General features: G+C 38.6%; 1 protein-coding gene across 9 annotated transcripts; it reads right to left on the bottom strand.

Moving 5' to 3' along the window:
• Nucleotides 1–254: 254 nt before the first annotated feature.
• LARP1B (La ribonucleoprotein 1B) lies at nt 255–27760 on the bottom strand. 9 transcript variants are annotated; one of them, XM_080615270.1, is made up of 20 exons: nt 27220–27760; nt 19716–19777; nt 18593–18655; nt 17574–17742; nt 16005–16148; nt 13427–13582; nt 13046–13214; nt 9679–9823; nt 9294–9468; nt 8338–8510; nt 7491–7859; nt 6464–6578; nt 5400–5611; nt 4973–5079; nt 4314–4474; nt 3859–4003; nt 2569–2678; nt 2227–2354; nt 1368–1416; nt 255–1287 (listed from the first exon to the last, which is right to left on the bottom strand). In XM_080615270.1, the coding sequence occupies exons 1-20, from the start codon at nt 27482–27484 to the stop codon at nt 1229–1231; spliced, it is 2976 nt and encodes a 991-aa protein (XP_080471396.1). In that variant the 5' UTR covers nt 27485–27760; the 3' UTR covers nt 255–1228. The 9 variants fall into 9 exon arrangements, with proteins under 9 accessions (XP_080471396.1, XP_080471394.1, XP_080471395.1 ...); XM_080615268.1 differs by having other exon boundaries at nt 255–1416; nt 27220–27755; XM_080615269.1 differs by having other exon boundaries at nt 255–1416; nt 13439–13582; nt 27220–27755.

The raw sequence follows: 27760 nt of genomic DNA, 5'->3' as shown, positions 1-27760 counted from the left end.
ATAATTCTCACTTACCCTTGAAAAAGACAAGTTCTTTTTGAGTCTTTAAAAACAAAGGGACAAAATTAATAAGAAATCATGGGATATAAACCTCCCCATTTTTCAGCTACAGAGGATTTGTCTTTGAGAAATTTACATTCAGTGAAATAGTACTGAGACCTGTTTGAAATCATTTGGGCTTAGCTAGCACAATTTGAGCAGAACTTCATTCCAATGCTGCAAAATAAAGCAAAAAATGAAGTTTACAAGCAATATCTGGTTTCCTTCCAAACGCATTTTTATTACTTGAAATACGAAAAAAAAAAAAAAAAAAAAAAGAAACTTTTAAAAATGATGCTTCTCCTGCTGGAGCACTTCAAACCCATCAGTGAATTCCAACGATGACACCTTTCAAGCTGAGAATAATGTGAATACTTTGCTATTTTAACAACCCCCACAAACTGTAGATACTGTTTGTTAATTAAAGACCCTACAAAATCACCAGATCCACTTTTCCCTGTATTATTCTGCTGCTTGAGTTATTAAGAATCAGTACTGAAGGAAATACCTGCAAAACTATCCCAGTTACGTCCACTCAAACTCCATACTCAATAAAATACTGCGGAGACACTGAAAAAAATAGAAACTATGTCTCTAAACAGAATCCAGAAATGCAGTTTCATACTTAGCTGCACATTCTCAAGTGTACTTTTGCACAAAAGCATACTTTTAATAGTTAAAGAGCAAACCAATCGTGTAGATCCTTCCTTTACATTTAAGATTCTATATATAACAATCTTTTGCTTTGGTAAAATACAAATAATGGGAAAATCTGGGTAAAGAAAGCACAGTAAATACCATGGGTGTATCATACCTTTTTTAAGAAATATGAGCTGAAATGTAAGGCATCCCCAAAGTATTTTTTGCATATGCAAGGAATGCAGTTCTTTGTAAACAAAAGCTTGAGGAAAACAATACTAAAGCTAAAGACTCTTCCCCAGGATCTTTCTGATGATCCCAAAAGCAAGAGAACTCACCTAGGGTAAATGTTTTAGAACTAAATCCTATGACAAAGTGAATCCAATTCTCTGTTTCCTCCCGCAACATTTTTAATCACTCTATTAGATTGGCTCGCCTTGTAGATCTCCAGATTGAGAGAGTGATGTAAAAGTTGATTCTCAAGGGTTCAAGCTTGTCTTCAGTCTATTTTTCTGGTACATCACTTTCTATAGATTTCGTGGCAGCACTGTTACGGCCCATGGATGCTGGCACAGTATTCCCACCTGTAATGTTTCCTGGTGCCTGGGTCTGACAAACAGCTGTTGGTTTAGTGGCCTGAAGTGGTCTAGAAGAATTAGACTGATGTCTGTGATGACCTGAATCCTCACCTGTTGTGGCAGCTGGTCTCTTTCGGCCAGATTCTTCACTAATAGGAGGCTGAAAATAAACATTGACAACTTGTTAAAGGTTTTTTCTGTAGGGCCAGGTATTTACCTTTCACGTACTTAAGGGATCAAAAAAGAAAGAGCATTCCATAATTAGGCCTTCTGTTAGGCCTAGCAATCTTAGTTATTTGCAACTCGCTGATGATATTCTAAAGCTTTCCTGGCCATTTAGCTAAAAGTGCAAACGTGTAATATAGCAAGGACTTTTGACAGTCTTAGAGCGTTATTTAATTGTCCACCCCCTAAATATTTGCCACAACTGGAAAATGGAGGATTTGACAGGATGATGGTAATGTAGTGTACCATAAACCAGTCAGGAAAAGCATGCCAACACTACACTCTGGAATCACACAGCTTAAGTGTTCAGCAGTCAACAGGAAGGATACAGTGCATCTGGCATATGAAGTCTCAGCAAAGACCATGCCTGTCACCAGTCATTCAGATATGGTAGTGGAGCATGAATTCATTTGCCACATTCTTAAAGGGTACAGAAGTCATTAGTCTTACCAGATGACAGATAACCTATTTTTTTGCTATTTATTTAATTACACAATGAAAATACATCAACACTTTTTACATTTCAGTCACCACATCTTAGCACTGGACTTTGGCTCAAAAAAAGAACATCTAGATGTAAAAGTGCATGTTTAATTTGAATTTAATTTTTTAATCATGCTGCTCCTAGTCATTGACAAGATTTGTAAAGCTGCCTTTCTGTGCAATGACACACTGTTCTCAGTTTACCTTTCACTAGAACTACCTGTATACCAAGAATTTATTGAAAGTAAGTATTGAAACTTACATCCACTCGGAAGTCCTCCAGTCTCTTAAATTTACTAAGGTATTCTCGCAGTTTGGGGTCAACAGCTGGAGTCTTGTGCTGAGAGTATTTTAGATAAGCCCAAAATTTTTCCAGTCCGTATAGCTGACCTAATAATGGAAAAAGGTACTTTTACCAATTGACAAAGGTCAGATTCAATTAAAAACTCAATTATTCACTGGTAACTATATGCTTAAGAGAACTAAAAAGGAACATGAACAAAAGCTGCTCCTGAATTGGTTAACAGGTCAGTGTCAAGGAATTGGGATTATCTCCCATCTAAAGCCTCCCCATTGTGAGCCGTGACAGGCCTGTGATAATTACCAGCTTCATAGTCTTTCTTTGTTTCTTCTTGGAAATCCCAGAATATTTCTTGCCTGAATTTCTTCTCTAGGCCATAGCTGTAAAATCTAAACAAGCATTCCAATCCATACCTGCAACAGAACAGAGAGGTATGAAAATCTTACACATGTGCTCCTCATTCCTCAGAAGGATGACAGTTTTCAGTCTCTCCTTGTATTTAAAGTAAATGGCACAATCTCATTTTACCCTTCTCATGAAAAACACTTCCTTATGATTCATTTTTATCAACTTACTGTTCTGAAACATCTTCACAACTAAACAAAACTGACTTCAGAAAATCAAGGTTATCCCCCTGTTTCTACTTACACACATACAAAATGGAGACAAATGCTTTCATATCTTTGCTATGTCTGGGTGCATAAACAATTTCAACAAAACCAACCATTGTGAGTCAGACCAGAAGCCAGCCTAACCCACCATCAGTGCAAAAACCTAGTGTGCAGGGCAGGACTCTGTGTTTTTTAAGTACCCACACAACGCAGCACCAGGGTTTCTGCCTCTGATTTGGTAACACATGGTCACCAGTGCTGCCTTGGGCCTCTAGGTAACTGGCACCTCCTCCTGTTCTGCATCACCTTAGTCCCCTTAAGAGCCTTCTGAAGTTTCTCCTGTTAATCATATCCTCGAATAATCACAGAGCTTCAAGAAAGCTCAGAGCAGAGACACAAGATGTTATTAAAGCCACCTTTGCACCCAAGGGACTATCACTCTGCAGGCTCAGACAACATAACCAACCTCTGGGATTTCCATAGCCAGAACTTAGCATTCAAAACATTGGGCTACCTTGTCTCTGTAGCTAAGAGAGGTGAGGAGAAGTGAGTGAAAGACCAGGAATTATATCAAAGAGCTGAAGGGACAGTGGTCATTTCACTGATACTTTGGTAAGCAAGAAGTAGTTTGAACAAGTTGAATGAAGTCGAAAATATCTTCACCTATGGAAGGGATAATCTCAGGAGTGTTAGGAAGTATAGAGCTGACTTGTCACGGTCAACAAATTGCAGGACTTTGTAGCATTCAGGACCAATTACAAGTCAGGAAATGCTGCACATTTAGCTATTTATCTGCAAAGCATAAATATATACAAACAGATTTTGGCATTAAAAGAACTTACACAGACTGCTACTTTAAAGATTTACAAAGAGCCAAAGCCAATACTAAAAATGATCAATTCAGATACATGCAAACTTCTCAGTAAGTTTAGCTCTCTTGTAAGACCTCAACAGTGTGTAACTTCCAGGAAGAAGCGAATACCTGTAGTGTTCTTCTGCATCATCCAGAGCAAGTTGCCTGAATTCTTCATACATTTTCTTGTTAAAGTGATCTCTCAGAAAAAAGGACCAGAAACGAAAAAGTGTGTTCATTTCCCGGGACTGGCCAATTCCCAACCGTTTCCTCTCTGGAAGAAAAAAGGGAAGTTGGAAAGAAAAACCAACCTATTTTTAATTTTTCAGCAGAATAAGTGCTTTTCCAGTAGCAATAAACACTCAAGATCTTCCAGTAACTTGTTTAAATTTCAGTGTAATTTTTTTGTCAGGGTGTGTAAAGTTAAATGGAAAGCAGAGGTCATAAAATAGATGCATCAAATAATTTTGCTTTTTTTTCTCAAGAATAATGAAGTTTGAGGAACAATGTGGAGAAAACTGGCATCAGAAGACACCTGGTAAATTCCACCTAAAATTTTAGGAAGTGCATTTAGCAGAGCTTACCCATTAGACACCTTCGACGGTACTTGTGATACACCTGTTGAGTAAAGCCATTTTCTTTTAACAGTTCATGAGAAGGATGTTGAAATTTTGGAAGAGAATTTGGGGTACACCCGTAACTCCCTGCTAGTGGAGTTCCTTCTGAAGGCGAAGTATTGGAACTCCTGAAGGAAAGAGAAAAACCCACCATCAAAACATAAATGTATGTCTGTCCTTTAAACAGAATGCTGTTCTACAAAATCAGTTTTTCAACCATTCTGTCAGAATAATACGGTCACCTGATGACCACTACAACGCACACATGGGGTCCAGTCATCCGCTTTTGGGGGCACCTCAACCAAAAGCAAATTCTGTGCTAGTATGTCAAAACAACCCCAGGCAGTTTCAGATGATGATGACTGAACACTGCTGTAATGTCTGAGTTTAAAGCACAATTTAAAGGCAAAAATCACTGCTACTATGTCATGGATCAACAAACAACATTGTGAACATAGTCAGCCTAGCTAGCTTACTTCTGGAAAGCCCTGTATTCTAGGTTTTGCCTTTCTTCATTGCTCTTTCCTTGCTTCCACTGTATTTGTCCTTTCTTACAGCCTATTTCTCCATTAGCAGTGGGAAATAATGATATGGCAAACTAATTTTCTAAGACAAAATTAAATTACCCCACAGAGGAAGTTCTTGGCCTGTGGTCTCTGGAGTCCATCACCCAGCCAACATGGGATTCTAAGGGGGGATTTGTACTGTGCCGTGTTTTTCTTTTTCTTGGAGTCTAAGAAAGTAAATCAAGCATTTATTTTCCTAATTTGACTTCACTCATTCCCTCCCTCTTAACACAAAGTTCTGAACATTTTATATTGTATTCTAACACATTAGATAGTCACAACACTTCAGTTTCATAACCTAAAGGACTTTTAAGAAGCATTACAGAGAAAATGTGGAAACCATTTTATAGAAATAAAAGAGAATTAATATGGTAAATATTTTGCAGATAATAAAAAAAAGTATATGCTTGTTAAATTGTGGACACAGAAATGAGTTTTATAGGCTTTTTTTCTGGTTTAAAAAACTATATTACATCTTTCCATTTACCTTTACATCAATGGATCGTGCTTCTTTAACAACAGGGTAGAACCTAGGTGTTTTGTTGGGATCCTGCAGCCTCGGGGTGCGAGGTGTTCGTGGGGTGAACCCAGGGTGAACACGGGAGGAATCTGGAACTGCTGTTGGCAGTGACTGAGCTACTGCTGCTTTTGGAGGTACTTCAAAACTTAACGAATTACAAGTCGGCTCCTCTGCTAAACCTATACGCAGGAAGGAGAAAAAACTTGTTTTCAAAAGAGACTTTGGATTTCCAAGCCTAAGCTCCCCTAATACCTAGGATCTTAAACGCCCTTCCTTTCCATTTCAAGGAAACTACATCATCCCCATCAAATTAACAAAAGCACTTGGTGCAGAAGCAGTACAAACTGCTCAGACTTATGAAAAAATGTTTCAAGTATGTCTTTGCTAGAAAAATTAAACCCACTTCTTTGTTGCCTGCTTGTTCTTGTGCACCTACACTAGCAAAGTAATGGAAAATAAATGTTGGTGAAAATGTAACCACGTTCTTGCTTTTTTGCGAGGTGGTGGCTTTAGTGAGGTGGTTTTCTTCAGCTACTATAAAGATGCTATTAGCCTGTATGCTAGTAAATGTGAATATTACTACTACTGTATCAGAAATACCTCAAAAGGTAAGATTTTGGACATTGTGACTGCCCAGTAAGCTTATAATACAAGTAGAAAATTCTTCTAATTTCACTTTTTCCCCCCCCACACAAAAAAAATCCTGATTTCTAGAAAAGGTTTCACAACGTCACTAGCTATTACTTTACGCATTGTAAACACCAAGTTATATTCTGACAACAGAACACTGCCTTTTGATGCTCATATATATCCTGATAAGTGTTAGTACCTGCTTCTTCTAATTCAATGGAAATCTTGCTACTGATGAACGGCTGACAATTTGAAAAAAAAAAAAAAAGCCCCAAAAAACCATGCAAGTCCCTCAGACTACCGACTGAGCCAAAATCAAAACATTACACAGGCAGGAGTCAACACACCTACAGGATTGTTCTTTATCCCAGAGATTCTGAACACAAACATGTATTACTTACCTTTCTGTAACTCTGGAGGAACTTCCTGGGTTGGATCAGCAATTGGTTCTGGTGCAAGACTATCACATTCTTCTTTACTAATGAGATTTAGCTTCTTAAAGTTCTCAATCTCTTGCTGAATTAAAAAAAGCAGATTGTAAATGCAAAGCACAATAATGGATGTCATCCGGAGAAACAGCTGAATTTCATACAAGAGAAAATAAGCAAGCCATAATTGACACACAACTACCCATACACAGCCAGTACAGATTTTTTTTTAAGGGAGATGGAGTCTCTAGCACACATTGTAAAAGTTGCCGCAAATATTGTTTAAAAAAAAATAAACCAGCTCAGGCTACATTAGCTGAAAGCAATAGTTATGCCAACAAATGGGCAAATGGAGGCAAGTAAGGTCATCTATATACAAATTTTCATAGACAGATAAGAAATAGAAATGCTGAGATCCTGCCCCTTGCCAAGCCTAAAACCATCCTTTTCTGCAATGAGCATGCCAAGGAAGGTCCTAGCAATGTAGGTGAGCAAAAGAGGCCTCGCTCCCTTTCTCAGGCTACATCTAAAGGAAAGCCAGTATTTGTAATTAATGTGTTCAGCTCTAATAAAATAAGGTGTGCAATCTAAAGTTCCATTTGCTCACAGAGCTATCATTCCAACAACCTAGAGGGCAAACAAAAATGTAGTATAGTATAAAAGTATAGTATAAATACATAGTATAAAACTACTTTAAAATGAGGTATTACTTTCCACCCTTATTAACTCATCACAAAAACATGCCCTCCTCTTTCCCTCTGGTAGTGGTTTGCAAATGTTGCAAACCTAACAATTCATAGAACAAAACAACACTGCAAAACTTCAACCACTTCCAAAATGTTAAAAATAGTTAAAAAAAAAATATTAATTCAATGGTTTTGGTCATATCTGTGACGAGAAAAACTTGCTGGTTATGCTTTTGACTGTAGCAGATGGCCAAAATTAATTCTGGAGCTGTTTGGAGAAGCATGGTTTTCAGGTCAAAACCAAAGACAGTTACCTTCATCATGGCGTCATTTTCACTCTGCCCCATCCACAAATCCTGCTCATAATAGTGTAAGCCATCATTAATAACTTTAGCAAGTCCTGATGTAATTTTTGCATGACATACATGGTTGCCAGTATTATCTCCAGGATGTTTTCTCATATATGGTGGTGTCTGTGTTACAATCAAAATCTTGTTGACGTCCTGATCATCAATTTCATAATCGGAATCGCTGTCTGACCAATCAGTAAATTTATTCTTCTGACCTTGAATTTGTTCCATCTCTTCATCAAACAAAAAATCAAGTTCTTCTTGTTCTTGTTCCTCTGAAGGTGGAGGTGGCTGCTGTTGATCTGATGTTTGATCACACATAGGAATATTTTCCTAAGTTGGAAAAAGTGATGCATTTTTTATTTGAATTGGATAGTGATAATCCAAATGAGAGATAAATAGAACATGCTAGTACATCTTCAATAAATAGATGTATGGAAATTAGAAACAATATAGACACTTCCAGATGTTTGTTAAGTAAATTACAGTTCTAAATAATTCTGCCATAAACTTTTAGAACAATTATCAACACACACTACATTTTTCAATTATCAACAGGTACAACAGTCCCTCAGCAGGAAAAAAATCCCACCAAAACACAAACAGTATTTCATTTTAGTGAGCTCTGGATCAGGATTCTAAATGCACTTCGTTAGTCTAGGTCTGGCAGAATGAGAAGTACACACACAAACTGTATTGCATTATCAAGCATAATTTAAGTTGTGAAAAATCTTGTTCTATGGTATAATCCGAAAGTTGACAGGTTTTGTATTTGTTTATTTAAACATGACTTAAAGATTTTTGATCTTACCTTTAGTTTGACAGTGGATGCACAATGCCTCTTGTTCACTTCTATCCAAGGTTCAGAGTCCAAATCAGGCAAACTTGTAGACAATCCTTTAGACATTGCCTGAAAATTACTCATCTCAGTGTTTTCCTTTGGACTCAGTAGGCTTCCCATTCTTGGAGAATTCGGTGCAGACTCTAGCAGTGGAAAACAGTAGTTCGTTTCCTGTTGTGGGTTGGTTTGATTTTGTTGTGTTTGTGGGGTTAATTGTTTCACTAGTCTTTCTTTTAACTGCAGCCACCATTTTTCCACCCCTCTGGTTAAATGTAACACTAATCAGCAGAATTAATTTTCATTCTTAGAAGATAGCTTCACTCAACACTTTCAGAAAATATCAATTCTAACAACTTACTTATATGGAAAGTTTCTAACAGTCTGAGAGAAATTATGTTTTACCCAGAAAACAAGAGGAAGGAACATCATCAGGGATGTCTTCCCCACACCATCCACTAGCTTTATGGATGGGCAGCTAACTTGGTCTTCATTCTTCCCATTTAATACCAGTCAATATTTCAGTAAAATATTTCCTTTCCAAGGCTAGTCGGCGAACAAAGCCATCTCATTATTAATGTGAATGAGATCCCATCCAAAATCAGGATGCACCAAGTAAAGAGTTAACTTCCATCTGTTACCAAAATTAAGCAGATTTTATAACTAAGCTTACTCCTACTACTGCTCCTAAGGGACTTAGTCCACCCTACTACATTCTGGAGAATGGTCACAGTCATAAGAGACAGCTTCATCTACTTCACAACAGCCATGCCAGCCATGTGACTTGGCAACTGCAAGGCTGACAGGCATACCAACTGAATCTACCGTTACCAAATGTACAACTTCTGTTATGAAATCAGTATTGAGGCAAACTTCCTAAGTTAGATACAGAGCCCTAAGCTTATGTTTCCAAAAAATAAATCCTTTACCAGTATGTGAGCCAAAATTTTGGCCTGGTATGAATTCTGGACAATTGATGAGCTGAGAAAAGTCAGTTGGTGGCAGACTGCATGGAGGAAGAGATGGAATTGGCCACTTTTCTGGATCAACCCTTTTTCTTAGCCTCTGATCCACAGTTTCAACTTCTGTACTGTCCTTCATGGCCTGTATAACAAGCATATAATAACTATAAAAACTTTACATATCCAGCACCATCCAAAAGAAGAAAAAACCCACAAGCTTTGCCACTTACAGCCTCTTCATAAAAGCCTTGTAATTGAAAATAGAAATCTTTAACTTCACATCACTGACTGTAAATGGCAGTATAAAATTAACCGAGCAACTTTCTACATACATACTTCTGAATTATTTTACCTCCAAAATGAGCGCAGCATTTGTAGTCAGAGCTTGCATCCGCCGGAAGCTAGCAATCAATGAAACAGGTAGAAATCCTTGTTGGTCCATCTTTGCCCTCAGAAAGAAGTCTCCTTCCAAATTTTCTGTGCTGAAATAATACTCACTGTGGAAAAAACCATGCAAATATGAGCCTATTATAGATTAAAGAAAATCCTAAAATAGCAACTTAAAGGTTCCTTGTTAAAGTCTTCCATTAAGAACAGAGCATACTTGTCATCAACAAAATCATTCTTTCCACAGATGTGCCATTACAAGCAAGACTAACAGAACAGTACGTGTGCGTGACACATGAAGACAGACTTATGTAAACCAGTACAGTACACAAGGGTATAAATCAAAGCCTGGTTACATCTGCATGTATGAATTGCATAAGGAAAAACTACACTCAGTTTTCCTTTCACCCATCCCCTCCCTTATTACTTACATGGACAGAAGGAAATAACAGTCTCTTAGCCTCCATATAGATGCAGAATAACTACTGCTTACAGTCAGAGAATAAGTTATTTCCCACAGAGCAGTACCAGTACACCTTCATCCTCAACTGTATCTTTTCCCAGTTTCTAGTACATTAGAAGCTTTAAGTATCCTATCTGAGTGTTGAGGCACATATATGTACTCTGAATCATTACTTCAAGCATGCTTGTGGGAAGATGAGGAAAAAAATAGTAATGTTGTATTCAACATAAAACTGTACCAAAAGGCACAACAGCTCATGCAGAAATGTAAAGTCCAAAAGAAGAAATGGTGTTTAGTAGATAAGAGGAACAAGGGCCATTTCAGGAATCTGACAATACCACAGAACAAGAAACATGAGGGACAAAGAAAGAGCAGAAAGACAAAAAACTTCTTAAACAATGAAACTGCTCTATGAAATGATGAAGGTGTCAAGACCTTTTATGCTTCATGAAGAGAGAAAGGAATTCAAATCATGATCTCACACAGAGAAAGGGAAAGAGAAAGCATCCTATGAAAAAATAGGGAAAAAACACCCCAATTTAATCATAACAACTAAAAATCTAAGCCTTTCACAGAGTTTACGCATATACCACGATTTTGCATGTTACATCCAAGAAATACTCCTCACCAGATTTAGAAAAATGTAGGCAGTGTAATGTTTAATGGAGAGCAATTAAAATTCTATGACAAAAATAGAGGTAGTACAAAAATAAGAGGGCATTAAAATGCTGCGGAAAAATAAACAAACACAATCACATGCAAATGTAAATAATTAAAATTTCAGCAAAGCATAAACTGCTAAGTGTCTCCACTGAAGTTGGGATCAAGGCCAAGTTACCAACAGGAGAGGACTCTGATGCCATCAATGACGCAAGCAGAAGCTTGATACCATTTCTTTCTCTATTTTTTGGTAGCTAAAGAAATTCAAAGCAAAAGCTCTGTGTATGAAACACTCAGCTCCAAAACAGAATGAATAAAGTCTCAAAGTTGGACAAGACATACAACAAATGAAAACATTGCTATTAAAACAGATCAAACAGAGAAGGAGAATTAAGCTCTTACTCAGAGCTAAGTAAACTGATCAGTGAAGCAACGGTGCACAAAGAGAAGGTTTCTTTCAAGAACATTCTGTTTACTGTTCCAAACTGCTAAATTTCTTTTCCCCTCCCAGTCTAGAAGATAAGCAAGCACAAAAGCCATATACCAACATTTTACTAATGTTACCTTTACAGTCATACAGTAAAGGTAAAATCTTGTAATGATTCACCTAGTTAAAAATTCCACAAGCAGAAATGGACAATGACTGAACTTGACTCAAACTGCCCCACTTGATGTCCATCACTCTAGAAAAAGGAATGTGAAAGACCATTAATGAAAAATGAAGACAACGCACAAGTTCGCTCTAAGTAGAGGGACAAACCTAAACACACACATCCCCTCCAGCTTTGCTTTTTTTTTTCCCTTCAGAATCTTCCTTCTTTGGCATAGTCACTGTAGTATTATATAATTATGAAAGACAGACAAAACCATCCCCATTTAGAAGCTAATAATAATAAATAACAGGTAATTGATGAATAAAGTCTGTTTTCCATCATTTTTAATGTGATAAGAGAAGCTCAAGAATCGCCCTCTCTGTCATGGAAAGCAAACTCCATAATCAAACAGCCTTAGGAGTTCATATCAGACAACCAACCAATGGCTCTGGATAGCCAGCCATGCCAAGCCTTCTACTGACACCTGCCAACCTCCTGCTGCTAAAATAAAATACAAATATAACCAGAAGTCAGATGTGACCAATGCTGTAACTGACATTTTTCTCAGCAGAGGGGGACATCATCATGTCCTACCTTAGAAGGTCTGGATTCTACACTGCATGCCCAGAAATCTGGCCAACAGTGGTCTGTGCTCCTCCCCCACTTGTCTGAGGACAGTGCAGGCCGATTATCCTGACATGGGGTTACATGTCCACTGTCAGGTCTCATAGGGGCCTGGCAGCAAAAGTAAACAAAAAAGATTGCAATAGAAGTTTTGAAGTTGATAGCCACATGCCAGATACTTTCTGCCCTTAAAGAGGCTTTTTTCTTCCTTTTTGCGTCAACTGTAACAAAAGAAGCAAGAATAAAATAAGCAAGTTGCTTTATGGAACACAAGGGCAATCAAAAACCACCACAAAGGCATCACAGAGAAATGCTGTTGCAAGCACAGAAGATGAAATATCTGCCAGTGGTGGAAACTGTCTCTTTAAAATGAACTAGTGGTTTCCAGTCCCTTTTTGACTTGTCTCCTCATGATAATCAGTCTTCCAGATGGTTTCTCATTGCCTAATAGTGTACACGAGAAAGTAAACAATTCAGATTATTGAAAAATCAAGTATCATTGCAAAACCACTCTCTTTCAGTTAAATGCTTCAGGAGAAACACTCCAAAACCATAAAACTAACAAGACTTCTCAAAGTGAAATTGAGAGCAAATAAGGGAAACATCTAGCTACACCACCCAAGAACAGCTTTATAGGCAAACAGACCAACAGTACTCAAAAGCACAAGCTCAGAGACATCCATATCTCAGTTACATGACAACATAGCAAGAGGGCTAAGTACCATAAATAAAGCAGGTATATGAGATAGAGCCAGACTACAGCACAAGATGCAGAACAGCTTCCTTAAAGTTCCTCCCCACCACTCAAGTTCTTCCTCTCCACTAGTGAATGAATTCAAACTGACACTGGTAATGGTTAAACAAAAAAGGTAAATTGAAATGCCTTAATCTCCATCTTTATGTGGATAACAGTGATTAAATGCTATTTGAAATGAGTTATTTTATCTTAACTAGATCTCTGAAAATACTTGTACATTAAGCAGTCTACTTACACTTGATGCTTTATATATTCTTTGAGAAGTGCTTCATCCACAGAATACATCTGCACTTCTGCTCCGTTCCCATAGTAATACATCATAGTAGCATTAAGCTCAGGTTGAAATATTTGGTCGGTCCCTTCATCATACAGTTCTTGATAACCAATTGAATATTCAAAGTTCACTTCAAAATAAAGGAGAACATAAAAAGAAAAAATATTAAGTCCAGCACACAAATATTTTAAGGCATAATAAGCACTGCTGTTGGCTTTCAGCATCTGATTTTAAAATACTCAAGCTAATAAAGTTATAGGACATGTTTTCTGAGACAATTCTTACTTCATGTGCAAACCATAACATTATAAACACAGTTTAAAGTTTTTACTAAGTATTTACTTCTTTGCATACTTCTGGGGTTTCCTCTGCCTCGTCCTCTTCCCCTGCCTCTGCCTCTTCCTCTGCCTTTGGAGAAGCCTCGAACACTGCCACCTTCACTTCTCACATTGCATACTTCATCATGACCATCTTTTTTTTCTCTATCTCGGCGCCAATCTTTAAGATAAAAAAGCATAGTACTTGCAATCATAATTAAATATCTCAGCACTCAGAAATTCCCTGCAACACAGAGTTCTCAGCTCCATTCCCAGCAATCCACTGACTCAGACATGCTGGCTGAAGCAGAAGGTCAGATCTGAAGCTGCAAGGGTGGAAACAGTAAGGCTTGCCCAGCCACGCGTGAAGGTGAGTCAGGCAGAAGCTGTTAGCAATAAAGAAGAGTAAATTGGCTTGACTGGCAGTCAATCTCAAATGCTTCTGAAGCAACTGAACACTGGTGCCAGCTCAGTGATCACAATACCTATGATCAGCTTGGGACACGAAGGAATGATCATGCAATTCTCCTTCCAGCATGACAGTCCTCTCCTGTGGACAACTCCCACTACCTCAAGATAGTTAGGAATGGCTGCTAGCTCTTGATAATCCTGCTCAGGGTGGAATTTCCATAGCATTGGGTCTCTGGAGGTCCTTTTGGTTCCCAGAAGCAGCCATCTACCGCGCCCCTGACTCTGCTCATTTAACAGCAATCATTTATCCTCCGTTGACTGTGCCCCAAATTGAGCTTGTAAGTTAAGTACCCCTTTATGATAACACATGAAAACCTAAGGTGACTCTGTCAGAATATATGTAAGGTTTTATATACATATATGTGGTCTGCACATAGCAAAAGAGAAGAAGAGAGAAGCAGCAGAAGAAAGAAAAGCAAGCAGGTCCAAAGCAGACCCCAGGGACCTTGGCTCCACTCACCACAATACTTAAGGACAGGTGTAATTGTCACTTTACTCATGAGAGAAAATGAAGCCCTCTCTTACACCATTTCTTTCTTTTAACACTCTCAGAGTTCCATCTTCAGTCACCCATCATTGCTTAAAGTTTCTTTATAATGCAACTGGAAAGTCTTCCAGATGCCAGGGGTCCTCTCTGTCAGAGGAATGCCTGGGGATACATCCTTTACTTGATCAAATCGAGAGCTACTAAATTTATCAAAGGACTGACTAAAGATATGGTTCTCTGCTCATATTAGAAATCTTGTTTTACTAGCAATTAATTTTAATGAACCCGACAAAACATGTATGCTCATACATTGCAGTTCCTGTACTTCCTGTGAAATAAGACTCTGAATTTACGAATGTCATAATCTGTGTGTCTTCCACTGGGAATTTGGACCTCAGTCTCTGCAGTCACTACTCTCAGCTTCAGAGATCCTAAATGCATGGGCATTACTCGAACTGTTTCCCCAGATCAGTTTCATTTTTGCACTCTGAGAGTACATGTGGCTTAGACACAGGCAAAAGCCCTATATATAACAAATTCATAAACTAGTGTTGTATTTACACCTGAAACAAGGTTTTTATTTAAACAGCCAGTGTTCCTGAAGAGTAAGAGATGATTTTGTGTTTTCTCACACTTAAACTGGTCTTGAATCACTAGATCCTTGAGGCAGAGCTCATGCTACAAGTTTCTGGTCATTTGACCATCCTGAGGAATAACTGCTGAAGAAAGAGAGAGACTAGCAGAATTCCTCCCCCTACCTCTGTACATCCCTCAGACAGCCAGATCAAACCCTTACATCCATGTTCCTAAAACAACTTCATAAGCAAATCCCACCTCAGTAGCATCCGACACTTATTATAATGAGTAAACACTTAAATTGTTAATGTATATTGCGATTTTAAAACTTAAATGCAAATACATAAACCAAAGGGCTACACTCAATCTAAGATTTCTGCTGTCTGACAAGCTGTATTCAGCACACCTGAGGACCAGAAGCAGTACCAGCTGTGGTGCATTTCTTCCTCTGTTATGCTAGAACAACTTTTTGCATGGCCATGCTGAGAAATAGGTCAGGGAACTGGTCCAACTTAAAGGAAAAAACAACATCAGTAGAATTGCCAAAGCAGAGTTCAAAGTGTAGGTCCGCAAGCAATTGCTCTGGTAGCAACAAGCTGCAGGAATAGCAGTAGAGCAGGACAGAACAGTCACCTTATGAGACTATTTCCAAACTTTCCACATCATAAAGCTGTGGCCCAAGACTCTATAGGGAGCCATGAAAAGAAAAATATATGCTGCTCTGATTTTGCTTCTGCACCAGCACACATTGTAAAGGTAGGCTGTTTCCAAACTCAGTTACTCAACAGAGTCAGTGATTGAGACATTACAATTCTGATCAACTTGAAGAGGTTTCAAAAATATCTGACAGTAAGCTCTTAAACAACAAACTTTACAATTTAGAATTTGTTAAGCCACAGAAATACCATTTATTTCTATTTTGCAGGTTATTAGCAAATATAAACACTAAGTCTTACCTACTATTGGCAAAGCCAAGTTTCAACATAAACTGCCAATTTAACACCTACTCACATGGTATTATACTTTATTTGCCACAAATAGAAAGACCCAGAGATTGAAAACCACTTACTTCTTGTCTCACTCCTCCAGTTGTCATGAGGTATTGACTTGTTTGTTTCCAGCAGGAATGCTGAGCTTGTTCGAGAGCCTGGTCTTTCTTGACTTGCTGATCTTACATCATCCAAGTGAAGTGGTACCCATTTCTGCTTATTACCTTGAAAAGTTAATATATTACTTGTAATTCTAGTACTACCTGAGGTTTTAGCTCCTGAAATGATTCTGTGGAATTTTTCTTGTAGAACTAGTAACAGTTAATTTCAAAGTTTAAAAACTGGGATAAGCTTAACACTGAAATTTTAAGATATTATGATATTATGAAATTTTAAGATATAAGATGAATGACTAAATAGTAAATGCAGTAAATAGGAATTTCTCAAACTGAAAAGTAACCTTACCTAAGCTTTAAATATATGAAATAAAGGTGAGCTTTTTATTTTATGATTTTTCAGATAAGTTCCATTACCAAGAATTTATAGCTACATAATTGTTAAATACATACAGTAAATTTATGCCTATATAATTTCACAACTTGTATATGAAACTTAAAGGTAAGAAATAACATATCAAGCACTAAAATGAAGATTTCAATCACAAATCATAAAAAAATTTCCTAAGAATTTAGCTGTGGTACTGTATTTTACCTTGAGATACTCAGATTAAATTCTTTCATGTGCATCAACAATTATTAGCAAAGCTTTATTTTGTCATAGGCTGGCCTAAAATCTCCACTAACCATTTATTTAGTGATGACATTTGCTGTTCTATATTTAACTGGTATTATAGGCTTCATACCTTTGTAGCCAAGAAATGCAAGCAAATACATAAAATAGGGGTAAAAATGTGGGGAAAGAAAAAAAAAAAGGTTGTACCTATGACTTTGAAAAAAATTAAAAGCAATCAAGAATATGTTTTTAAATATATACATAGGAAGATTAACAAATCTAAACAGCAAAGGTCTTTAGCATCTGAAGGAATAGCAGCAGGGAAGCAAGAAACAAAAGCAGCTGATGGCAGCAATATCTTAAAACTGTCTCAGCTTTTTCTCCAGCCTACTGCAGTCTACTGACTAAATGAGATATAGGCTTGCTTTCTATTTGAAATGTAACAGATTGGATCGAAAGGAAATTAATAACCTGTTTTATTTTTCACATGATCACTTCAAGGTGTCAGCTAGTAGTAAAACACAAAAATGTGTTAGTATATATAGTTATAGTTAGTTATATATAGCTATTACACACATATATATGAAGTTAAATTAACATAGTGCTATCTATTTAGGATAATAAAGATATGAGACATAGTAACGGTTTGTACATCCATACTAGAATTTTCCATAAATCATCAGAGTTCCATGGACCTTCAGTAGGACACAAGTTGCTTTTCCCCCAGAATCCCCATTTGACTAAACAGAACAGTCCAAAAAGAAAGGAAGCCTGTTTTAAGCTTCCTAGTAGAAAGCAATATATCCTATTATTACCTAGAAAATTCAAAACAGAAAAAGTTTCATTAAGTCATTCAACTGGAACTAATGTAACTGTATCAATGGTGACTTACTACATTACATAGTGCCCAAACTGACCTTTTTTCCTTTGGTTATTAGTCTGAGCTTCATCTTTGCTAGTTTTATCTCCTGGACCATTTGGCTTCGCCTCCTGCTTGTCCTTGATTCCATTATTGCTTTTTTGATCAGGTTTCTCCTCCTTTTCTCTTCTATTTGTTGGCTTCTTACTGTGACTTATAGTCTTGCACTGCAAGAGATACTGGTAATTACTTCTGACAGTACAGCTGCTGACAGCAAAAGGTCTAAATTTCCTTTACCTATTAAAATTCCTTTATTATTACCTGTTCTCAATCTCTTCAGTAGGCTGAGTTTTAAGATCTCTGTTGTTTTGTAAAGTCTCATTTTAAATAGTTCTATTTTCCACTAACTTGGCAAGAATATAAGAATAATTTTTAGACTAAGAAAGTTTTTGGTTTTTAACTGTTGATGTAGAATTGCAGAGTGCACAACAATCACGTTTCAATACCTCAAAAATGAAGTTTATTATATAGGAAAGAAAGAAAGATTACTCACCAGTACCCGCTATTCAGACTGATTATCTTTAAAAAGCTTTGCTTACAGAATATCCAGTGGTAAATCAAACTCCCGTGATGCTGTACAATCTCAACAGCATGCCAAATATTCATGTAAATTATAAGGAGCCACAGGTTTTGGCTCTGACAATTCTGTTCCACTAAATCAGAACATGAACCAAAGATCTGAGGATGTGGAGGTGTATGATTACAGACTTTTTTTTTCCCATATTAGAATATTGCATTTAGTGGGAACTGTGTGCCTTTGAGTAGAGCCGGCATCCTGCAGATCATTACTTCCTGGAAATCCCACAGAATAACAGGTTTCAAAGAAGGCAAAGTGAAACTTCAATACATGCTGGGGGATGAAGGGATTGAGAGCAGCGCTGTGGAAAACAGCTTCATGAAAAGCTGGACATAAGCTGACAATATGTGCTTGCAGCCCAGAAAGTTAACCGTACGCTGGGCTGCATCAGAAGGAACATGACCAGCAGGTCAAGGGAGGTGATAACAAAGGATACTTACTTCGTTGTTTGCTATTTCACTTGGTGTTGGCCAGTTTGTGATATCATCATGATATACCTCAGCCTGCAAAGATGACAAACAGTTTATACTACTTCCTAGATTTAGACCTTTTTAATATGGGGAAGGGAATATGTCAGTCATGACTCAGATGGCTAGACTACCCTCTTTGAGCAGATTTGTTAGAAGTAGCGATTTTTAAAAACTGAGAAATAAAACAGAAAATAAACACACAACTTCTGAAAATGGAACATGATAAATTGTAGAAACAACTATTCATTGCAGTTACATCCAAATCAAGGTCCAATACATCCTAGCTTGTAATTAGCATAACTGTCTGAAGAAAGCCTTCATGAGGAACATCTTAGGTGGGCACAGGCAAAATAACATAGGAAGCAAGCAAAATTTTCTACATTCTATTATAAAACAAATTAAGAGGACTTATGACTTAAGTGAAGGTAAAACAGTTGTCAAATTAAATGCTGTTTTACACATAGCTTCCTATGCGAGTTAAAGATATCTATTGCTTAAAAGTCTTTTAGCTTTTGGAAGGCTTTTCAGCACAGGTATTATTCAAACTAAAAATTTCAGAAACTTAACTTTCCAATACAAAGATTCAGCCTCTCTCTGTTGTTATAACAGCACATAAAGAGCACAAATCACACAATATGTAAAAAGGATTTCCAAAACCAATCCAGCATCACTTGTGCTCAAGTGGTGTTGGTTCTTTGCAGCCCCTTCACATTTTTATACAATCCCATTGCTTTTTTGAACAAAACTGCCCTTCCTTATCCTTTATACACGCACCACTTAAGCACCCCTCCTAACTTTAACATTTCCCTTCTTTTTTCACTTTCCTCTTCAAAATTAACCATTACCAAGGCAGAACATAGCACTTCTGGATTTAGCTTCAAAATACCTCATTATCTTTTTATTTTAGCACTAACAACTGTTTACCATACTGAATATTTACAGCCAGAAATACCCCTCTGAAATTCTTTCATTTTCTTACTACATTATCAGCTGAGCCAAAAGCCAGTTCAGATTAATAGGTCAGATTAACTGGGACTTCTAACACAATTGATGCAGTAACTCTTAGTTGAATGGCCTTCTGGCAAATACAAACCTTGCTGAATTTCCTTCTCCTGGATTTCGCTGCTTTTGTAACTTTAGTGGAATTATGCAGTCCTGAGAAGGAAGAAAAATATTTTCAGGTGAAAAATTACACGTTAAAAGAGTAAGGAAGGTTTACTAAGTCATTATGCAAGCATGAAAAAACCCAACATAAAAGCAAGCACATAATCACAGATTCCTAGGATTTCCTTTTATAAGCGATTACTGAAATGTTACTTTAAATTCAGCCATATTGCTTGCAATGTATCCAAAGCAATGGAAAAATAGGTACATGGAAAGGTGAAAAGAGAAAATTGCTATAAAACCTACATTAAGGCTAATAAATTGTAACGCCCAAATTCCACACTAGATACATTTCTGCTAAATATGAGCATTTGCAATGAAGCTGACACTCATACATTTTCAGAACCATCTTGAGTCAAGACTAAAACTTTATAATAATGATTCCATCTCATCTCCTGAGCAAGAGTCCATTATACTTCCACCAGTAATATCTGCTAGAAATTAATGTAATGCTTGGAAATAACTCTCTCTCTCATATACGGCAACATTATCGGCCCTAATTATCTAAGTAAGATCAATAACCTGCACTGAATAAAAAAAAAGTCTATTTAAAATTTACTATGTATTTTAATACGGGTGCGATTGCCCTTCCACAAAACAATAAAACCAACCAAACACTAGTATCAAGCAGTTTGCTTGGAGATTAAAATTGAGACAGAGAAAACTGCTTCTCCTGTTAAGCCCTTGCTATGTTTTCCCAATGCCAAAGTGTATTTTCCTATGGAGAAATGGTCACAACCTTTCCTTGAAAATTTTTATTCAGTATTTTATTGCAACAGAAGGTGAAAACATTGAATGTGACTGAAATCACTAGTGGGTTGTTATTATTATTATTATTTCATACAGCGATAACATCACCTCCTCAACCCTTATCTCTTTCACATCCAGTGACTAATCTTCCTTATCGCAGCTTCACAGTGCGAACCCCACCCTCCCACCCTAGTGACTCTGAAAACCCTCTCTCTGCTTCCTGGAATATACTGTCAACATTCGAAGCATAAATTTCTGCATACTTCATAGTCCACTGTAAATTAGATTAATTTTACTATTTACAACTTGCACATCACACAACACATGAATTCAGTCAATCCTGATTGGCCTTTGACCTTCACCACACCATTTACCAGCAGTGTTTTTTCCTCTCATACAGATCTGCTTTTTAAAATTAAGACAAAACGCTCTCCCCAAACTGCCTCTTGTTATTCAGCTTCAATTGCGTTTAGACTGAGAGCTTTCAGAAACACACAGTGACGGTGTTACTATAATTTTTACTTGTCATTCAACAGCAAACTAATTGCCCTTTACAAAACAATACAAATAGTTGTAGAGGTGGAGTCACAAACAAGTTTGTAATTTTCTCCAACAAAACTGCCAATTATGTGAACAGGTAAACTGACTGGCCATAGCACTTGTTCTGCAGCAGTCTGTAAACACACCTCTCTAGCTGTTCAATTACATTACTGAAGCCCTTTTTCCATTTCGCAGCACTTAAATTGCTGCTGAAGGACACTCTGCCAGAACTCCTCTGTGTGTCACCAGGGTATAGCAAGGGATCCAAAAATAAGAGACTCAATGTCATTGTACTATCTTAGTCATGGGATATTATTCCAGGTGGCAGGAGAGGCTGAGTCGAGTAGAATGAGACCCAATTCGTTTTAAGGATCTCTCTTATCTGTATGCAGTAATCCAAGACTTGGAAGATGCATTTGCACACTAAATGAAAAGAAAATTAATATTAGGCAACACACTGCCTAGTTGATGATGTCCTTTCTGAACTCAAAGGCCTGAGATCTCGCAATACGCCATACTCACCTACCCAGAAAGAACTCCACAGGGTTTCTTGTCTTCCCAAAAGAGCCATGCTCAAAACCAAATTTAACTGATCTTTTCTGGGGCTAGTCATGTGGGAGCTGGATTTTAGTGTGACTCATGAAAGGGAAAATAAAAAGAAGGGTGGGAGAATAAAAGAACAGAACATCAGATCCCTTAAAGTTTTACCCAGAACACATCTGTTATATTGTTATGAAGTGGCCTAGAGCCACTGTTCAGGCAAAATGCACTTTAGAGTGCATTTAGATAAAAGCTTTAGTCTTTAAACTACTCTGGTGTTTGGTTTCAACATCACATAAAAGTGCTGAATACTCAAAAATGACATCTTTAGTACCTTGCTCCTGCAGAACCCACCAAGCCCTTGCAAATAAACTGTTTCACTTGCTGTTAATTCCAACCTAGCTGCATTAAAATTGTTTATTTGGTCATAGGCTACAAGGTAATCTCTTTAGTAACTGCATGTTGCGTTGATAAAAGAACTCAGTTACCTTCAATAACTTTACTTGGTAGGTTTCAGCTGCGTTTTGAGGTGGCAGGGGAAAAAAGCAAAATCAAGGATGAGGAAATTTAATAGCCCATTATCATCTTTCAATCACTGAACTCCATCCAGTAAAGATGCAATCCACACGAAAACAGAAATTAGCCTTCAAAGGCACTTTTATTTTGGTTCTTCCAAGTCTCTTAATACGCCACATCCTAACGAGGGATTTTCTGCAGAAAGACATGGATTTGCAAGCATGCCAAGTGCAGTACATCAAGATATGATCAAGGATGACAATTCTGAAAATTGAAAGATGAATTTTGGATCCACCAAAACAGCAGCCATCCTCTGCTACAACAGCAACAGAGAAGGAAGAGCAGCCTGGATGCTGTGCAAAGGTAAGAGAGGAAAGTTTGTACATAGAGATGTATCACCAGAGCAATTACTGATTACAAGACAAATTGAGTTTACAGCAGTAGTATTAGTAGTCTTTCAGAATGGATGAAGTTCTGCAAATAAACAGGCAGCAAGTTTTTTTCTGATAGAAGGGGAGGGATGATATTGACAATTTCTTTTGAAAGCAGAGTCTATTAATAAAAAGGTGGAGCACACTTCCATTTTGAAGCAAACGTGGTTTATGCTGTAAGGATTGCCAAGAAGTATTCAAGTTTAATCTTTACTTGGACTCTACATGTATTTCCCTTCAGTGAAGGAACAACATCACAGAAATACCATAACTGCTTCATGAGGCAATTGAAATCACCCAGCATAACAGCTCTTCAAAACCTCAATGGAACCTGTTTGTTGAACTTGTACAACATTTTCCTTTGAATGCTCAATTTGAAATTTCATAGTATAATTCATTTTTAAACAAGCTATATAAATTGTTTCAACAGATAAATGTGAAACTCTTACAAGTGTGACAAAACAATCCCTTGAAGCATATAATTTTAATCTAGAGCATGGATTTAGGTCCAAGACTCTGGGAAATAAGAAAAACAATAATTATGTTAAGATCTTTCCTACAATAGTTCTAGCATTTTATAACAAAACTACATTAGATTGATCTTGTTGACACTATTTGAACAACTAACCAAGGCAGTGAGTCATGACACCTGCATCCTTCTATCTATTTACATTTAAAACCAGTGAGTTTTTCAACAAAACAAGCAATAGGGGAAAAAAAATCCCCAACACAATTAATTAATCATACAATTTATTTTCCTTATCTCATCTTTTTCCTAGCTGCTCCATAGAAACCTGCAACACCTGTGACTTTTTCTACAAAAGCTTTCATGGTCTAAAGTGAGCACATGCTCGAGTACAGCAAGCCAGTTCTGTGTTCAAGACTGAAGGCAGCAGGACGGATTTCTCTCTAAAAAAGGTCTCCAGTTCAGAAACAACCCAACCAACTCCATACTAAATTACATGTGCTGTTATATACAGCCAAAATACACAGAGCACATTAGTAAAGGTAATGGTTTTAATCCCTTCAGGGTTGGGGGTAATTGACAATGTTGTACCCTTCAATAATTCTTAAGGTAACTTTAAAAAGCTGCTATTAAAACACTCAGTGAGTTCAGAAGAACTAACCTTAGATACACCAAAAAAACCCACAAAATCATAATCAGATCATTTACCAATTTACTAATCAAAAGCTTGCTACTCCTATTAACACAGCATACCTTTACTAAACTGTACTTTTACAACCTGCTTTGCTAACAGACTGAAGCAAATTAATTTATAGCATAGCACTACAGTGAACTGGTTCTGCTACCAAAATATCAATCAGATAAAAAGCATTCTTTGATACCCAGAAATAAATGCAATGAAGACAGACAAACCGACCACAATGTAAGAGGCTGAAGCATATAGTTCATTAACTACATCAATCAAGCACACCAGGAAGCAAATCTGCTTCAACCACTTTCAGCAACACAGGCATTTTGCTTCATTGAGTACTTTCATAAACTTCAAGAATAATTTTTGACTAATTATCTAATGAATCATTGGAAACCCACATCAACTACACAAATCACATGAAGGCTAAAGAGCTTGGCATTCAGATTCCCTTTTGCAGCCTTACAAAAAGGGCAGCACTTCAGGGTTCATCAAACAAATAGGTAGGAGAATTCATAATAAAATTAATCCAACATCTCTGTCCTGGGCAAATTGTTTATATGGAGGAAGGGTAAACTAGCCTCTCCTGCAATAGGCCCAGATCTGAGGGGTAGTGGAAGAAAAACAAGGCTCAGAGGAAAGACAAGGAATACAAGGCTAACACCGGGTTGTTCCGCAGCTTCCACACAGGCACATCTTGTTGGCTCAATTGAAAAAAAAAGCTTATCTTGTTACCTTGTAAAAAATTTATCTACAAGATTCTACAGGACTTCTTCCTTGCAACGGTTCCTCTGTTCTTACTCACAGAGCTTCAACTTGAAGAACTGAAGGCTTCCTGCAACATATTAGCTGGCAGCTACAGGGGAAGGAAGATACACTGCAGAAGTACCTTTTATAACTTGAAAGGCGTGTGCTAAAGTGAACTCCCTGTGTTCACAATCACTGGGAATGGACTGAAGCCTATTAATTTCACCAGCAATTTTACACTGCTACGAGCCTCTCTCCACAAGTTAAATGCAGATTAGGATGTATAATTAGATTAGGATGTAACTGTATAATTCTGAAAGTATTCTGCTTAAAAGGAAAGCTTAATAAAAGGCTTAGCCAGGAACACTGAACTGTGGTAATAAATAAAACATTAAAAATTCAAATATGTTTACATTAAGTGTTGGGTTTACTATAACACGATTAAAACTTACCAACATATCCAAGACAAAAATATAACTGGTTATAGTAACAATGCTTTAACTGAATTCTTTCACCAAGAATTTGAAGCCCTTCACATTACGTTTTTTCCTTCTAGCGTTGAGTGACATTGACAGTTCCTTCCCTTGGCAAAAGTCAGGTTTGCCTCTATTATAAACTAATGCCACACTAAATTGAAAGTCGAAAGATGACAGACTGGGGTCAGTTTTCTCAAGTGTGTACCTATCACTGAATATACCATACATGCACGTCTCAGGAAACTTTCAACAAATTAAGCCAGGATCAACAAGTTGAACAGGATTCAGGCAGTACTTTGATGTGAGATTCTTTTACATTTTATTACCCTCTTTAAGGATAGTTTTACATTCCATCCTAGTAGTATTTCTGCTCATCTACTTATTATTTCACATGAGTAATTTCCATACTATTACATTCATATGGGCCTACTGTGACTTATTTTGCTTTGCCAACATGCAATTAGTTACTTCAAAATACATCTCTCATTGCAGATGGAGACACATGGCAATTCCTTCCTTCAAACAGCCAGGAAAGATCAGTTGCTTTGTCTTTTACAAGGGAAAGAGCAGCGGCTCCTTCACAGTGGTTTTGGTGATGGCCAAACCAAAATACACACCCCGATATGTGTTCTTCACCGATGCCATTACCAGCAACAGTGAGTCCCATATTTACTCAATTACACACCTGCTACTGAAAAAGATATTTTGGTACAACTACTCAACTTAGTATTAATTTGATAAATGGTAAATACAACTTCTAAACAGAAAAAAAAAAGTGTGAGGTGTCTGAAATCATCAAATTAAGCATGTAACGTGCACAGCCGTGTTAACTCAAGTGCCTCCTTTCTCCTCCTTCTTTCCGCAACTATCTGTGTGTTTTACCTTAAGTGGAAAACTAAACTTTACAGAAGGTGAAGCAGAAGAAGGTGCTAATGCAATAAAAGAAGCTTTCCCAATGCTTCTGATGTACCATTATTATTATTACTGCCACAGCAAGGCAAATAAGTGACAAGTTCTCTTTCATGCACGGACAAGACCACAAGCTGCTGCCCAGCAAGCCAGATTGTAGAAGCTATGCATAAATAAGCATTTATGAGTGCATCAGTACATACAAACAAAACAGCTGAGATGATAAAGATGGCTATGTCTGTTGCCAAAAGATTTGATCTTCAGCTAAGTAGAGATTTTGTGGTCTGGAGAACTCCTCTGCTTGCATGACCTCTACACTTGAAACTATAAATTATATATTTCTCTTTGTGAAGGAAGTACGTATTTAAATTCAAGGATAAAAGTGACTGTGAGATCACCAAAAGGCTTGTTAGGTGCCTTCAGAAGAAAGTGCTGAGATTGAAATTCTTGGGAAACACAGGTGGAAATACATATTGTGAGATCAGTGGTTCGCTTCCAGCCAAGAACAATACTCCAAGAAGCTGCTAACTTCTAGGAACTCTGTGCTAGCTAAGTATAATGCCTTGCAATTTCAGGTCAGGTCTTCGATGACCAACTTCGTAAAGCCATGTGTCTGTTTATTTAGTACAAAGCCTCTAAAGTTGTTTTATCTTACACGTAGTGATGAAAGGCCAGAAAATTACACCACAGTTACTCTCACTCCATCTCTTTCCACATAAACAGTTTGGATACTGACAGCAAGCAAACTGACTGCTTTTGTTAACATTTAAAGCCTCTACAATCCAAATGTTCTGGAAAGCAAAACCAAGTAACGGCTCGTACAGAGGGCCTTACTATATAATTAGGCAAAAAAGACCTGCGGTAAAGCAAATGGTGTTTAGCAGTATCTCTAGAGAAAAAGTGAGACGGGCAGATTACCAGCCCTGTTTGCTCCTACCAGAGCCCGGCGCCATGCAGGGCTCGGCGGAGGTCACCCGTTCCCGTCCCCCCTCACGTCCCCAAGCTGGGGGTGACCGTTCGCAACCCCAAGGAGTTCGTAGAAGCACAGCAGCTCCCGAGCCCTAACACAGCCTCATGTCCCCCCGCGGGCCAGGCGAAGGCGGCGCCCGGACCCACCTCCCATCGCTCGCTTCCCTCCTCTGCCCATGTATGTCAAAAGCCCAAGCGCCCGGCCCGTACCGCCGGCCGAACCGCGCCGGGCCCTGCTGCGCCCGTCCGAGGAGCGGGGAGAAACACGCGCGTTCCGTTTCTGGAAATACCCCACGAAACGAAAACTAAATAAAACCCAAAACCAGAGAGCCGCCACCACACGCCGGCCTGCACCCGGCCCGCCGCCACCACCATGCCGGTCCCCGGCCCGTCCGCCGCACCTGGGTCCTGTGGGACGAGCTGTTCGTCCGCTACGGGCGGTGAGGGGCTGTTCACCGCGGCTCTGCGCCTCGTCCACGGGTTCTCCTTCGCCGGCGGGGCTTCCACCGCCGGCCGCCGCCGGCCACCCTCCTCGGCGGCCTCCTCCCCTTCAGGCGAGCTGGGCTCCGACCGTCCGGGCTGCTCCGACTGCCGGGGACGGCCGCCTGCCGGACCGCTCTCCTCAGCACCGCCGACCGGCTCCGCTGCCACCTGCGGCGTGGACATGCCCTGCCGCCCGCCGCGAGGGGCCGCCAGCCGGAGCGGCCGCGGAGAAGTCGAGGCGGGGGGCCCGCCTCCTCTCCTCGCCGTCGCCCCGCCCCGCCAGCCGGGGCTCCTGGAGAACCCCTGTCAGCTCGCCGTGCCGGGCCGAACCTGGCCCGAAGGGCGTCTGCTCGCCGCAGTCCTTCAGCGGCTCATTCAACCGCCGGGTCCCTTCCCTCAGCAGCCGTTGGGCCGGGGGAAGGAGCAAGAGGACCGCGCGGCCCGCGTGGAGGAGAGTGC

This window comes from Psittacula echo, assembly GCF_963264785.1.
Source record: "Psittacula echo genome assembly, chromosome: 1".
Classification (NCBI taxonomy): Eukaryota; Metazoa; Chordata; class Aves; order Psittaciformes; family Psittacidae; genus Psittacula; species Psittacula echo.
Note: the sequence above shows the minus strand (reverse complement) of the source record. Positions and strands in the feature narration are given on the sequence as shown.

What these genes read in the sequence shown, in the direction of transcription:
- LARP1B (XM_080615268.1), bottom strand. Translation starts at nt 27,484, where the DNA reads ATGTCCACGCCGCAGGTGGCAGCGGAGCCGGTCGGCGGTGCTGAGGAG. An exon ending in TCCTCCAGAGTTACAGAAAG is followed by an intron (nt 5,612 to 6,463) that starts GTAAGTAATACA and finishes TCCTGCGTATAG; the next exon opens with GTTTAGCAGAGGAGCCGACT. An exon ending in CCGTCGAAGGTGTCTAATGG is followed by an intron (nt 4,004 to 4,313) that starts GTAAGCTCTGCT and finishes TTTTTCTTCCAG; the next exon opens with AGAGGAAACGGTTGGGAATT.